Genomic DNA, 13,103 nt, shown 5'->3' on the forward strand with positions numbered 1-13,103 from the left:
CGTCGGTGATGATTGCTCCCCATGCCTGATGCCTCCTCCTATTTTGTTCATTCCAAATTGAGTGTATAGAGTTCTGTCTGTAGTGCATACCTAAGTATGTAGCTCTTCGTTTTGTATAGAAGGTTTTTAGATAAAGTTTTCATAACCTCTGTCCAACTCGCCGAATATCTGTCCGAGAGAATTCCCCTTGTTAAGTCTTCCCATATCTTTTTTGAGTAGGCGCAGTGGAAAAATAAGTGTTCCTTCGTCTCTCTACCTGTTCATTGCAAAAAATGCAACTCGAATCTACATTACATACCACTTTCTCATTGTCTCTCTACTCAAATTCTGTTTTTCACAACCAACCAAGTAAAAAGGGATACTTTGGAGTAACGTATGGGAACCATATCTCATTGTGTCCCTCTATCGACAACTTTGCTAAAACTTGTGTTCAACGTTCTCTTTTTGTTATGTTTTTTCTTTTTAAAATCTGGAACCTATATAAAATCAGCTTATTAGAATATATTTATAAACTTTAATTTTTAATTTTAAAAATATTATATGGTAATGACTTATATAATCTCAAGAAGAATTGTTTTTTCCATAATTCGTATGGAGCCTTATATTTTTTTGGTCTGGCTCTGGTTCTATGTGGCAAGTTTTGCAGCTTGCTCATAAATTCATAATGCCAAGGGTAAGCTCCATACACTCGAACTTGGTATGAACATGGGAGCTCAGCAGTGTACATGTACTTGTAATTTAACCTCATGACTATTAACTCTTACAGTTCCGAAAATAACCTCTTTCTTAGGAACTCTTAGGGTTTATCCAAAAACAAAAATACTTTGATATATTAACAAACGAAATCTAACAACAGTAAAAGAGGAAGTTCTCCGTATGGGAGAACCAATACGAAGCATAAATGCTAGATTTTAACAAATGAAATCTAGCCTTTTTAACAAGGACATGAGCATACCAAAAAAAACTTTAAACGAGAAAAACCATCAATCTCTATAAAAAAGAAGGCCATTCATCCGGGATGGCTACGATCTATAGGTTAATTCTTATCTAAAAAAAACATTAATCAAAGATAAATCAATAATGAGGCACTGCATGACCCAAAGCAAGAATTCAAACTTTGTATGAAGAGGGATCGAGACGACGGTGAAAGCTCTTCTCAACCACATTATTACCATGTTTTGTTGTGTAGAATGAATGAGTCAATGACTCAATGCACTACAAATAATTGCTCTCTTTTAACTTGAGAATAAGGGTTCTTATTATAATGCTTATCAGCTTTAAATATAAAAATAAATAATGTAAAACATTATTTTAAGTTTGATATTAACGACATATTTATATATTTATATATTTATATCCAAGTTGTTCAAAATAAAAATAAATATATATATTTATATCCGATGATTGAATTTCTAATATTGGAAGTTTATTCCGGAACAGGAAAGCAGACGTGGGATATACACATACCGCATCGGATGATTTATATTAAAAAAATATATGTATACATCATTAGAGGAATCATAAATCGGCGGTGTGTGTAACTTCAACTCACGTTTTTCATTTCTCTCCAAAGTCCTTCAATTGTTACTAATTCTCTCTGATCTCTCATTTCTTCTCTTCTCCGGTGACATTTTTTTTCTCCCCCGCGAAAGCTAAACCGTTTTTGTATTCTCAACGATTGATAAGCCTGATGGAGAGAGATTTTCTCGGGCTGGGATCAAAGTTATCTCCGATAACTGTGAAGGAGGAAACTAACGAAGATTCAGGTAATTCATCTTCAACATCTTCCATTATGATCTGATGATTGTGTTTTTCATCTCACTTTTTTTTGTTTCTATTTTTGTAATCTCTTTTTTTGTTTATTGTTCAAGTACATATATATTGTTTTTCTAGCTTGATTGGGAGTCCTACTGTCTGGTTTTTTCTTGAACAAGAAATTTTTTCTTCGTTTTCTCGGGAAGAGAAAAAATAAATTAGGGTTTCTTTTTTCTTGATATATATTTAAGAAATTAGGTTTTAGTACTATAGACAGAAATTTAGCTACTCGAATTTGTTTGACGTAGCCGATGAAAAAACACGTTTTGGGACTCGATAGTTAGAAAATTCATACGTTCACGATCTACTTTTGAAGTTTTTTTCATTAAATATTTTTTGCAAACTACAAATGTACAAGTATACAACTATACAAGCAAACACCAAACTTGTTGACGTTAGTAATTTAACAAGTGTTAGTATTATCTTTGAAAAATAATATTCAGAGAACAAACTTGATTTTCTAGGTGACTAGGTGATGCATGTTTCTAAAGCTGTTGGTAATGTTGAGTGTTTTCAAAATAATTTCGTTTTTTTCTTCAAACAGCCGACACCGACAGAACAAAAATGCTATATTTTTTTTGTTGCTTACAAAATTGATCAATTGGTTTCAATACAATAGTATCTTCTTTAGAAAAGATTGTTTTTTTCAAAGCCGGATTGAATATTGAGAATTAGAACATTGGCTGGTTATTCTTTTTGAAAAGTTTATGCCATTTTTTAAGGTTTATTAAGCAACTTGAATTCTATCAGTATTATTTAAAAACGAAGACGTGAAATGTTGGGAAAAGAATGCGTTATATAGCGACCGGCTGACGATTAGAGATTTAACAACAAATGCAAGTTGAATTATATAAAAGCAAGATTGATTGTGACTTGATTAAGTTTTATTTCTATCCAAGTAGACTCATTGATTAAGTTAGGATCATGTTGGGTATTAAATTTAGATCAAGTTACAATTTGGATGAATAATTTACTTACCCACGAGGAATTTAATAGTTAGTTCTTGTCTTTTTATATTCCGAAACGTGCCATTTCTTGAAAGTATTTGTATGATCACTATTTTCCCCAGTGTGTTTGGCTTTATGCAGATTTGTTCATTGTTGATGAATCTAATGTTAAGAGTCGTCCACTTTAGCATAGCTAGATCTGAGTGTTTCCTAGTTTGATAAAATCTAAAGACATTTGCTCATGTTTCAGCCCCAAGTAGAGGTATGATGGATTGGTCATTCTCAAGCAAAGTCGGTTCTGGTCCTCAGTTTCTTTCTTTTGGGACATCCCAACAAGAAACGCGTGTAAACACAGTCAATGATCATTTGCTTTCTTCTGCTGCAATGGATCAAAACCAGAGAACTTACTTCAGCTCACTACAGGTTAGGCTATTTCTTGAAAAGAAAAAAAGTAGTGATAAAGTGTGATTTAGTGACCTTGTAAGAAAGCTTGGCAATTGGTTTAGTTTCTTCTGGTCTCAAAATTGATACAAAATGATCTCAGGAAGACAGAGTGTTCCCAGGTTCCAGTCAGCAAGACCAAACAACCATCACAGTCTCCATGTCCGAACCAAACTACATCAACAGTTTCATAAACCACCAACATTTAGGAGGATCTCCTATCATGGCACCTCCAGTTTCAGTATTTCCTGCTCCAACCACTATTAGGCATGCACTGCATTCTATCTTCTTCTGTTTAACATCAGATACAGAACCTCTTTACTTCTATAGTTGACTCGAGCTCCTTTATGTTCATCTCCAGATCTTCTTCAAAACCACTTCCCCCTCAGTTGACAATCTTTTATGCCGGTTCAGTATTAGTTTACCAAGACATAGCTCCTGAAAAGGTAACCAAATTTCCTTCAATATGTGTTACATTACAGTCCAAGCTATCCACTGACTAAGTATTCAATCAAAGAAATAAGTTTCACGTATAGACATGCTGAAGTTATAGAAAGTTACTAACCTGGTTTCAACATACAGTATGTTAATGATTCATAGATATGATAAATCTTTGTCCTTACTTCTTCATTTATTTTGTATTCATAGGCCCAAGCTATCATGTTGCTAGCCGGAAATGGACCTCATGCTAAACCGGTTTCACAACCTAAACCTCAAAAACTGGTTCATCACTCTCTTCCAACCACTGATCCTCCAACTATGCCTCCTAGTTTCCTGCCTTCCATCTCTTACATTGTCTCTGAAACCAGAAGTAGTGGATCCAACGGGGTTACTGGACTTGGACCAACAAAAACAAAGGCGAGTTTAGCATCCACGCGCAACAACCAAACTGCTGCCTTCTCTATGGCTCCAACAGGTTATAAATGAAGTCTTAACTCCTATTAATGTTTTGTCATCAAACTTCTATCTTAGGTTTAGTTTGTTATAACCAAAAAATCTTGCTATGATTTAATACAGTGGGTTTACCACAAACACGCAAAGCATCCTTGGCTCGGTTCTTAGAGAAACGCAAAGAAAGGTACTGAGCTACAAGATTATTCACTTATTCACAATATCAAAACACAGGTTTGCTGTATATTGGCTTCGTTTTCTTGCAGGGTCATTAACGTATCACCTTATTACGTAGACAACAAGTCATCAATAGACTGTAGAACACTGATGTCTGAATGTGTAAGCTGTCCTCCAGCTCATCATCTGCACTAAAACCAATTTAGACCCCTCATTGTTCTAAAGGCTTTTTCTTTTTTCTCTGGCTCTGTATCCTATAGACTATAGTATAGTTGTTATAGCTTTTGTTTATTCAGATTTTAGTACACTGGGCTTGTAAAAGCAAGTTATTTATATATATCCTATAAATTTAATTTGGATACTGTATGTTTTGTCTTTACTCTTGCATGTGTATAAAAAACATAAAAGTAAGACTATTCAAGCTCTTCTAGATTTTGTTGAAGTCAACTTTATGTTTATACTTTTTTTTCGATAATTGATATAAAATATTTCCACCAGCAGATGAAAGTCATTTAATTAGTTGGTGCCATGTGCTATATCAGAAAATAAAACATTAGTTTATATACTTAATCAGTCCTCGTCGTCGTCGCCATATATAGTAGATCAAGAATCTTGGATGAGACAAAGAGAAGATCCTGGAGGAGAAAAAGATGACAAAACTCGTTTCCAAGATATTTAAGAGGTTGATTTCTCAAAGTCAGTACATGTCTTCTTCTACTACTAGCAATCTCCCTGCTGCTTCACAAACTTCCAATCTTGAGAGCCAATTGCTTTCTTCAGCTCCACCACCCGCAAGTATCTTGCACATGCTCTCTCTCGTCTAATTTGTGATTAAGTTCTGAATCTTGGTTCTGAATCTTTGTGTAAAAATGTTTTGCAGAGAAGAAAAGAGGGTCAGCGTTGTTATGGTACTTAGTTGGATTCACTACTTATGGTCTCGGTGAGACGTATAAGTTCCTACAAACACAAGTGGTCTGTGATTTTCATTATATACATTTTAATTATACGTGTTGTTCTTTGATCTGCTAAAGAATTTGTTCAAACTCTTTTGTTTCAAGTACAAGGAACATCTTGATTCTAGAAAACAATGCTTGGAAATGAAACCAATGAAGCTGAATACAACGAAAGATTTGGATGGGTTAGGATTTCGACGGGTGGTATGCAAAGGCATTTTCGATGAGCAAAGATCGATCTATGTGGGTCCAAAGCCTAGATCCATGTCTAAAAGTTCTGAAATTGGCTTTTATGTCATTACACCTCTTTTGCCAATCCCTAATGAACCTAATAGGTCAGGGATTTACTCTCTATATGCGCAAACCAAACTAAAGTCTTTTTGATCTCCATATATACCATCTTGATGCAAATATCTTTTTTCTTGTATATTTAAGTGTTTGGATGCAACATCTAGACTAGATGCAAATACTTGCAAATTTTGTGTCTCTTACAAATAAGGTTGCATACAAATGCACCAAAACAAACAAACAAACAAACATGGTCTAACTATCTTTTTCTTCTTCCTTTTGTCACTAGTATGAAGTCCCCTATTCTAGTAAATCGCGGATGGGTTCCTTCGGATTGGAAAGAAAATTCTCTAGAATCTCTAGGTACTGGTGGTCTTGTTGCTGCTGCAAAAGAGTCAAGAAAAGCTAATAAACTTCTCTCCTCTCAACAAAGTCTCTTGTCGAAGTTCTGGTACAAGTTGAACAACCCAATGATTGTTGAGGTTGGTCTTCATTTCATAAACTTAATGAGTACTCAATCATTCATTGCATGATTTGATATCATAGTTAAGTGTTATTGGAATATTTTTTAGCAGGACCAAGTCTCTAGGGCTATGCATGTGGAAGTGGTGGGTGTAGTTAGGAAAAGTGAAACTCCAGGCATATATACTCTAGTAAATTATCCAAGTTCGCTTGCGTGGTTCTACCTTGACGTTCCTAAACTAGCTCTAGCCATGGGGTTTGGTGAGGACACAATGTATATAGAGAGTACGTACACAGATATGGATGAAAGTAGAACTTATCCAGTTCCAAGAGACGTTGAGAACTTGACTCGTAGTAAGGATATACCACTGGACTATCACTTGTACACAGTTTTGTGGTAATTAACAAACATAACATCGAACTTATTGCACTAGTAACTGGTTGTTTTTGTTTGTTTGTTTATGGTAGTGTGCCTGATTGTTTCTATATGCAGGCACTGGAGTTCCCTGACTTGCTTTATTAAGGCGTCTTCGATTTTAATGCGAAGATTAACAAAATCTGATCCTATTGGTGTAGAGCCAATATTGATTCCAATTTCCATTCTCGTTTTTATATGTACCAAGATATACAGTCTTCGTAACTTATTTTGTAAAATAGACACTATTGGTGTTGGGTGTGTCACTAAACTCGACACAGGAAAAGTCAAATGACATGCCCAATGAAGTCCATAATGAAGGGTGAATAAGTTCGAAATCGCGGTTCGGATTGACTAAGATCGGTGGCCACCAGAAGATCGCAGAGAGGATATGGATTGTGAGCTTGATTATAAGCAAAGGAGAAGAGAGATAAATGGGATAATTTTATTACGAACCAGAACTTTTTGTATTCAATCAATTTTCCCGTATGTATTCATCTCTTAGAAACATCTCGCATCTTAAACATCATCATTTGTACTCTTCATTTGTATTATCAGTAAAACAATGGGAAAAATGTCATTTAATCCTCCAATTTTCAAAAAATGGTCATTTTATACATCAACTTCGTATGTGGCCGTTTAAAACATGAACTAAACGTTGACTAATTTTTAAAACATGATCTTTCGTTGATCAGGCCAGAATAGACATGCCGTTGTCAGTCATTAACGGAACTTTTAACGTCCTTTATCATCCGTTAACTTTATTAGTCAAGTTTCAAATTGTGGTCATTTTAAACATCAACTTCTTATTTGGCCATTTAAAACATGAACTAAACGTTGACTACCATTTAAGACATGAAACATTCGTTGACCAGGCCAAAATAGACATTTCTTTATCAGTAGAACCTAGAAATAATAACTGTTAATCTGTCCAAAACAACGTCGTTTGAGAATAATCGAAAGAACACAAAGATTTTTTCCATATGAAATCTCCATATCAAAAGTTTTAAGCAGAACCCAAGAACATAGTTTGATAAAGAGATAATCGCAGTGCCAGTAATTGGAAGCAAATAAAGGTGTTTTCGTTTATATATTTGTTTTAAATTTTAAAGGGAATCATGAAAGCAAATTGAAGACTCATTATAAGATTGTTCGTCTTGTTTGAGCGGTTGTAGAAATAGATTTGGGGAACTGGGGTTTCATTTAGAATCTTTTGATTATTCTCAAAACAAAGTCGTTTTAGGGATACTAATAGAGTCGTTAACAAGTGATAATGAATTTTATAAGTTCTTCTAATGAATGATGACAACATGTTTATTTTGGCTTGGTCAACGAATTTCTCATGTTTTAAATGGTAGTCAACGCTTAGTTCATGTTTAAAATAGTCACATATAAAGTCGGTGTTTAAAATGGCCACAATTTAAAACTTGACTAATAAAGTCGTTAACGGATGATAACGGATGTTAGAAGTTCCGTTAATGACTGATAACGGCATGTCTATTTTGGCATGGTCAACGAATAATCATGTTTTAAAAGTTAGTCAACGTTTAGTTCATGTTTTAAACGGCCGCATACGAAGTTGATGTATAAAATAGCCATTGTTTGAAAGTTGGGGGATTAATTGACATTTTTCCCGTAAAACAACATTCAGCTATTACAATGACAGATTATTTGTTGTAAGTTTTCTTGGAACCAGCAGCTCATGACTTTGCCAAAAAATGTGTACTTATTCGTTAAGTGTAATTAAAACACGTTTCTTGAGCTTGTTTGGTGTTTTCTTTTGTTTTCTTGCAGGGTCATTAACGAATCACCCTATTACGTGGACAACAAGTCATCAACAGACTATTGAACACGGTTGTCCGATTGCGTTATTAAGCTCTCCTCCAGCTCATCATCTGCACTAAGACAAATTTAGACCCCGACCATTTTGAGTATATATATGAACGTATCGTAACTATAGTATAGTGTATAGCTTTTGTTTCTTCAGATTTTGATAGGAAGGTTTAGTTTTGGAAATTGTATCTATTTGTCTTAACTCTTGTATATGTGTAACAAAAGCTTTAAATAAGACTACATGCATCCTGGCATTCTCACATCGGAAAAACGTTTTGAGCTAAGAATCCGACAATAAACTTTGCACCATCTTCGTTGGAGTTTTCAAGGGACTTATCGATGAGCAGCTCTCTTTATAGAATATTTGGCAATTTCTATTATAGCCTCTCTAAGCTTTGTTGGACCCACTGGTATAAACAAACTTGTGACACACTGACACAAGATCTAGAAGACCAGTTCTTGGCTTAGAAGAGAAGAAGGTTTTGGCTTACCAAAGCTCTTATTTATAAACGTTTTAAATGTTTATAGTATTAAGACTTTTATTAAATTTCAAATATTATAATATTTGAATTTTATATATATATATATTTTTTTTTGATGACTTTTGGGAAATCAATAAAGGGTTTACTACACTATTTATTTATGGAAGAATGAATGCTATTGAATTTAATTCTTAAGATTTAGCATATTTGATGAAAAATAAAAAATATCTCGACTCATTGTTTTTAAAATCTCAAGCTAATCGATGGAACCGTACGGAACCGTCTCAGCACAATCACAGCCACTAGCAACCATCGTTACAAGGATGGCCTGCAGCTTTGGTTCTCCACACGCTCGTCCTCTTAGCCCGAGTGTTCTGTTTTTCTATGTCAAACTCTGTTTCTACTTCTCTTCTAAATTTCAGCATGAAGTAGCATTTATTGTATAAACGTTTTTTGTTTGAATATAATTTTACATTCTTTCAAAAAAAATAAAATCTCAATTATTTTGTGTGATCTTAACAAATTACTCCAGTATAAAATCTATGATTTATTTCTCCACAATGTTCATTAAATCAATTTTATATAAACTATTTATTACTCTTCAATATCAGATTGGTACCATATTCCTTAAAAAACCACTACATATATTTATTCCAATTTAGTTATGGTATCAAATATTTTATGTTTGGCTACCAAGAGATTTGAGACATAACTCAATTGCCTATAAATACTCTTCACCTTTAACGTCTCATCGCATCATCTAATCAAAGGTTAGTCTTATGGTTTTTCATTAGATATTTGATGTTTTTTCAGTGTCCAATTATTTTTTTTAATACATGGACATAATTCTTTTCCCAAAATTTTATGGTTAAAAATAATTTTCTTTTTGAGAGTTCTTTTTTTCCTCATCATATAATGTTTTTTTTTTATAAAGTTTCATGTTTAATGTTTTCTATGTATGCTTTTCCTTCTGATTTTGTTTTTAACAAATATAATTTATAAGATCGTTAATAATTTTTGTTTGATTTCTTGCAGGAAAATAAAATATGTAGGATCCTCCTTTTTCTATTTGATCTCATCTTCCAAATTTTTATAAACATTTGAGCAATTGATGTCAAAGTGAATACAAAAACAGGAAATATAGTAGTCTTATATAAGACAATTGTTTACTATATAACAACTATATGCAAACAAGAATTAATCTACGGATTTAAACCTAAACTAAAAATGATCACTAACTTGATGAACAAGTTAAAAGCCCAAACCTATCTCTGGATCAGAAAGAAAGAGAAGCTAATCAGAGTCTCAGAGAGAGATTTGGGCTTAAAAAGACATAACAGGCCCAATAACTCAATTAAGCCCAATTCGGATAACACCCCTGCGCACAAGATGATGCGTGAAAAGATAAGTCGACGGCTCTTCTCCGATAAGATTCCGGTGAGAAACGAGCAGGTCCTGTCTTCTTATGAACTCAATTTCTTCATTTCTGATTCTATAAAACATCCTTAAAAACATGTCTACCACATTGTTGAGAACAATTCAGCTAAACCAGTTCTCACTTCTCGGAACTAGCTTGTTAAGAAGGAGAAGGAGTAACAACTTCTCCGTGAGGTCTTGTGGAAGCCAAACAACGACGACCCATGAAGCTAAACAGTCTTCTCCAACAAGGGTTGCTCCAAAAAACCACAAAAGCAACCAACTTGATGAGATTCTGAGAGATTACGAAGCTGTAATTGGGATAGAGACTCATGTTCAGCTCTCTACATTGACAAAAGCCTTTTGTAGTTGCTCTAACAATTACGGTTCTTATCCAAACACAAGTATTTGTCCTGTTTGTATGGGTTTGCCTGGTGCTTTGCCTGTTTTGAATTCCAAAGTTGTTGAATTTGGTGTTAGATTGGGTTTAGCTTTGAATTGTGATTTGTCTCTTAAGTCTAAATTCGATAGGAAGCAGTATTTTTATCCAGATCTTCCTAAAGGTTATCAGATTTCTCAGTTTGATATTCCTATTGCATCTGGTGGTTATGTGGATGTGGATATTCCTCTTGAGTTTGGTGGTGGACATAGGAGATTTGGTATTACTAGGGTTCATATGGAAGAAGATGCTGGCAAGTTACTTCATTCAGACACAGGAGATTACTCTCAGGTTCATATGGAATTTATGACACGTTTCAGTTTGGTTTTATCAGATTCTTGTAAGGGTTTTAGGTTTCAGATGCAAGATGTTTGTGTTTCTTATGTGTTAGTTGGTTACTCTAATGGTGCAGGTAGATTTGAATAGAGCAGGTGTTCCTTTACTTGAGATTGTTTCTGAACCTGATATGAGAAGTGGTATAGAAGCTGCTGAATACGCTTGTGAAATGCAACGGATTGCGAGGTATTTGGGAGTCAGTAATGGGAATATGCAAGAAGGCTCTCTTCGCTGCGATGTCAATATCTCAATCCGTCCTATTGGGCAAGCTGAGTTTGGCACCAAGGTCAACAAGTTTCTTTCTCTCTATATTTCTTTGTCATTTATGTGAAGGGATGATCCACTCATTAATCTCGTTGCTGATTCGAGTTACAGGTAGAAATAAAGAATTTGAACGCGTTTTCAGCAATTAGCAGAGCAATAGACTTTGAGATATCAAGACAAGCACTTCTCTATAATCAGGGGAAAGCAGACCAGATTGTAACGGAGACTCGGCTATGGGAAGAAGGCGCTCAGGTTCTAAGCTAAAACTCTTTCATCAGGTGCTTCCTTTTTCCATCAGCAACTAACTTGAGTAGATGTTCAGAAAACAGTAACAATGAGGAAAAAGGAAGGGCTTGCTGATTACCGCTACTTTCCAGAACCAGATCTTCCAGAAGTTATCCTTACCCAAGAATATGTTGATAGCATTCGTGCTTCTTTACCGGAACTCCCTGAAGCAAAGCGCAGGAGATATGAGGCGATGGGTCTAGGCATGCAAGATGTGCTTTTCCTCGCGAATGACGTCAGTGTAAGTCCTATTTGCTCAATGTAGATGATATTTTAGATACATAATGAACCTACTTATGTTATCTTCACAAGAAGACAATGGTGAGAGCTAAAGAGTAAACTTTCTGATCAATTTGGTGAGAATATAGATTTTTTTTTGTATAACAGCAAGACGAGTAAACTGTTGTTTGAATGAATGGCATAGGTTGCAGAATATTTCGATGCAGTCATTGGTAAGGGTGCTGAAGTGAAGTTGGCAGCAAATTGGATAATGAGTGATATTGCTGCTTACTTGAAAAATGAGAAACTTTCTATCAATGATATTAAACTCACTCCCCAAGAGTTGGCTGAACTGATAGCTGCAATCAAAGATGGAACCATTAGCGGAAAGATCGGAAAAGAGGTCGGTTCAATTCAATCTACAAATTCATCATCTTTCGCTTAGATCAATGCGATGAATTCCGTTTTTGCAGATACTGTTTGAGCTATTAGCCAAAGGTGGAACCGTCAAAGGAATGATAAAGGCAAAAGATTTAGTTCAGGCAAGTCCATGAAGAGTTGAAACCAGAGAATTACATCTTTCACTTTCCAACATGCCATTTTTAATTGAGAAATGACTTTTGCTTCTCTGTAGATAACTGATCCTGCAGAGATTGAGAAAATGGTTATTCAAGTGGTCTCTGAGAACCCAAAGCAGCTTGAGCAGTACCGCAGTGGGAAAACCAAGCTTCAAGGCTATTTTGCTGGCCAGGTATGGCAGATACGATCCTCATTTTCTTGAAAACTTGTACTTGGTGAAGCAGTTTAAACTCGTATATGCTTTGTTCAGGTTATGAAAATGTCGAAAGGCAAGGCAAACCCAGGGTTACTGAACAAGATCCTCCTGGAGAAGCTCAATGCCAAAGACTGATTGAAGCTTCAGCATTGACAGAGTTATTGCTCTTGAAATAGACATTGAAATGGTACAAAGTGATTTTTGCTCGTTGGTTATTGCTCTTGAACTAGAATGTTCTTGTACAAATCTTTTCCTTTGCAAATGTGTTGTTGGTTAAAACATAATCTGTTCTTTTCAAATACCTATCAATTACATCTTGACGCTGCATTGTCGAAACTAGATTCCGGGTCCATGCCCTTCGTACTCTCGGCTTTTTAATGTATTCCAGAAGATTCATTTGTGAAGACTAGTTAAACCATGAGACTTACCTCTTATTGAGCAGTTTTCCTCATGGTATCCTTAGCTTGTAAATTAGCACTTCTCAGGTTTATTCTCAAAAACAATCCAAATTCAGTATGAGCATTACTTCCTATACCAAGTTTCTGATAAATGATTGACACTTTGACAGAGTTATAGGATAGGCAAAACTCAAACTTTACTTCTGGGAACAATACTTTTACGTAAACCAATGTTTTTACTCTCTCATATTACCAGAATTCTTCTAA

General features: G+C 34.9%; 3 protein-coding genes across 10 annotated transcripts; all 3 read left to right on the forward strand.

The window, feature by feature from the left end:
- Positions 1 to 1,422: 1,422 nt before the first annotated feature.
- JAZ4 (jasmonate-zim-domain protein 4) lies at positions 1,423 to 4,695 on the forward strand. 3 transcript variants are annotated; one of them, NM_103746.3, is made up of 7 exons: positions 1,423 to 1,766; positions 3,013 to 3,185; positions 3,307 to 3,470; positions 3,565 to 3,649; positions 3,852 to 4,119; positions 4,221 to 4,281; positions 4,361 to 4,695. In NM_103746.3, exons 1-7 carry the CDS (start codon positions 1,691 to 1,693, stop codon positions 4,464 to 4,466), a joined length of 933 nt encoding a protein of 310 aa, NP_175283.2. In that variant the 5' UTR covers positions 1,423 to 1,690; the 3' UTR covers positions 4,467 to 4,695. The 3 variants fall into 3 exon arrangements, with proteins under 3 accessions (NP_175283.2, NP_001117450.1, NP_001117451.1); NM_001123978.2 differs by having other exon boundaries at positions 4,221 to 4,695; NM_001123979.2 differs by lacking the exon at positions 1,423 to 1,766 and having other exon boundaries at positions 2,633 to 3,185; positions 4,221 to 4,695.
- An 83-nt stretch (positions 4,696 to 4,778) lies between these two features.
- AT1G48510 (Surfeit locus 1 cytochrome c oxidase biogenesis protein) lies at positions 4,779 to 6,979 on the forward strand (the record flags this gene model as incomplete). 4 transcript variants are annotated; one of them, NM_001333340.1, is made up of 6 exons in its annotated part: positions 4,779 to 5,066; positions 5,152 to 5,243; positions 5,330 to 5,559; positions 5,802 to 5,994; positions 6,085 to 6,371; positions 6,468 to 6,979. In NM_001333340.1, 6 exons carry the CDS (start codon positions 4,922 to 4,924, stop codon positions 6,682 to 6,684), a joined length of 1,164 nt encoding a protein of 387 aa, NP_001321913.1. In that variant the 3' UTR covers positions 6,685 to 6,979. The 4 variants fall into 4 exon arrangements, with proteins under 4 accessions (NP_001321913.1, NP_001321912.1, NP_001319175.1 ...); NM_001333339.1 differs by having other exon boundaries at positions 4,862 to 5,066; positions 6,088 to 6,371; positions 6,468 to 6,970; NM_103747.2 differs by having other exon boundaries at positions 4,922 to 5,066; positions 5,336 to 5,559; positions 6,088 to 6,371; positions 6,468 to 6,948.
- A 3,103-nt stretch (positions 6,980 to 10,082) lies between these two features.
- Positions 10,083 to 12,897, forward strand: GATB (GLU-ADT subunit B). Of its 3 annotated transcripts, none has more exons than NM_103748.3 (8): positions 10,083 to 10,850; positions 10,972 to 11,181; positions 11,271 to 11,411; positions 11,482 to 11,685; positions 11,869 to 12,066; positions 12,137 to 12,205; positions 12,298 to 12,414; positions 12,493 to 12,897. In NM_103748.3, the coding sequence occupies exons 1-8, from the start codon at positions 10,218 to 10,220 to the stop codon at positions 12,571 to 12,573; spliced, it is 1,653 nt and encodes a 550-aa protein (NP_564530.1). In that variant the 5' UTR covers positions 10,083 to 10,217; the 3' UTR covers positions 12,574 to 12,897. The 3 variants fall into 3 exon arrangements, with proteins under 3 accessions (NP_564530.1, NP_973990.1, NP_973991.1); NM_202262.1 differs by having other exon boundaries at positions 10,121 to 10,850; positions 12,137 to 12,209; positions 12,493 to 12,855; NM_202261.2 differs by having other exon boundaries at positions 11,869 to 12,205; positions 12,493 to 12,855.
- The last annotated feature ends 206 nt before the right edge of the window (positions 12,898 to 13,103 follow it).

Source organism: Arabidopsis thaliana (assembly GCF_000001735.4).
Source record: "Arabidopsis thaliana chromosome 1 sequence".
Taxonomy (NCBI): Eukaryota; Viridiplantae; Streptophyta; class Magnoliopsida; order Brassicales; family Brassicaceae; genus Arabidopsis; species Arabidopsis thaliana.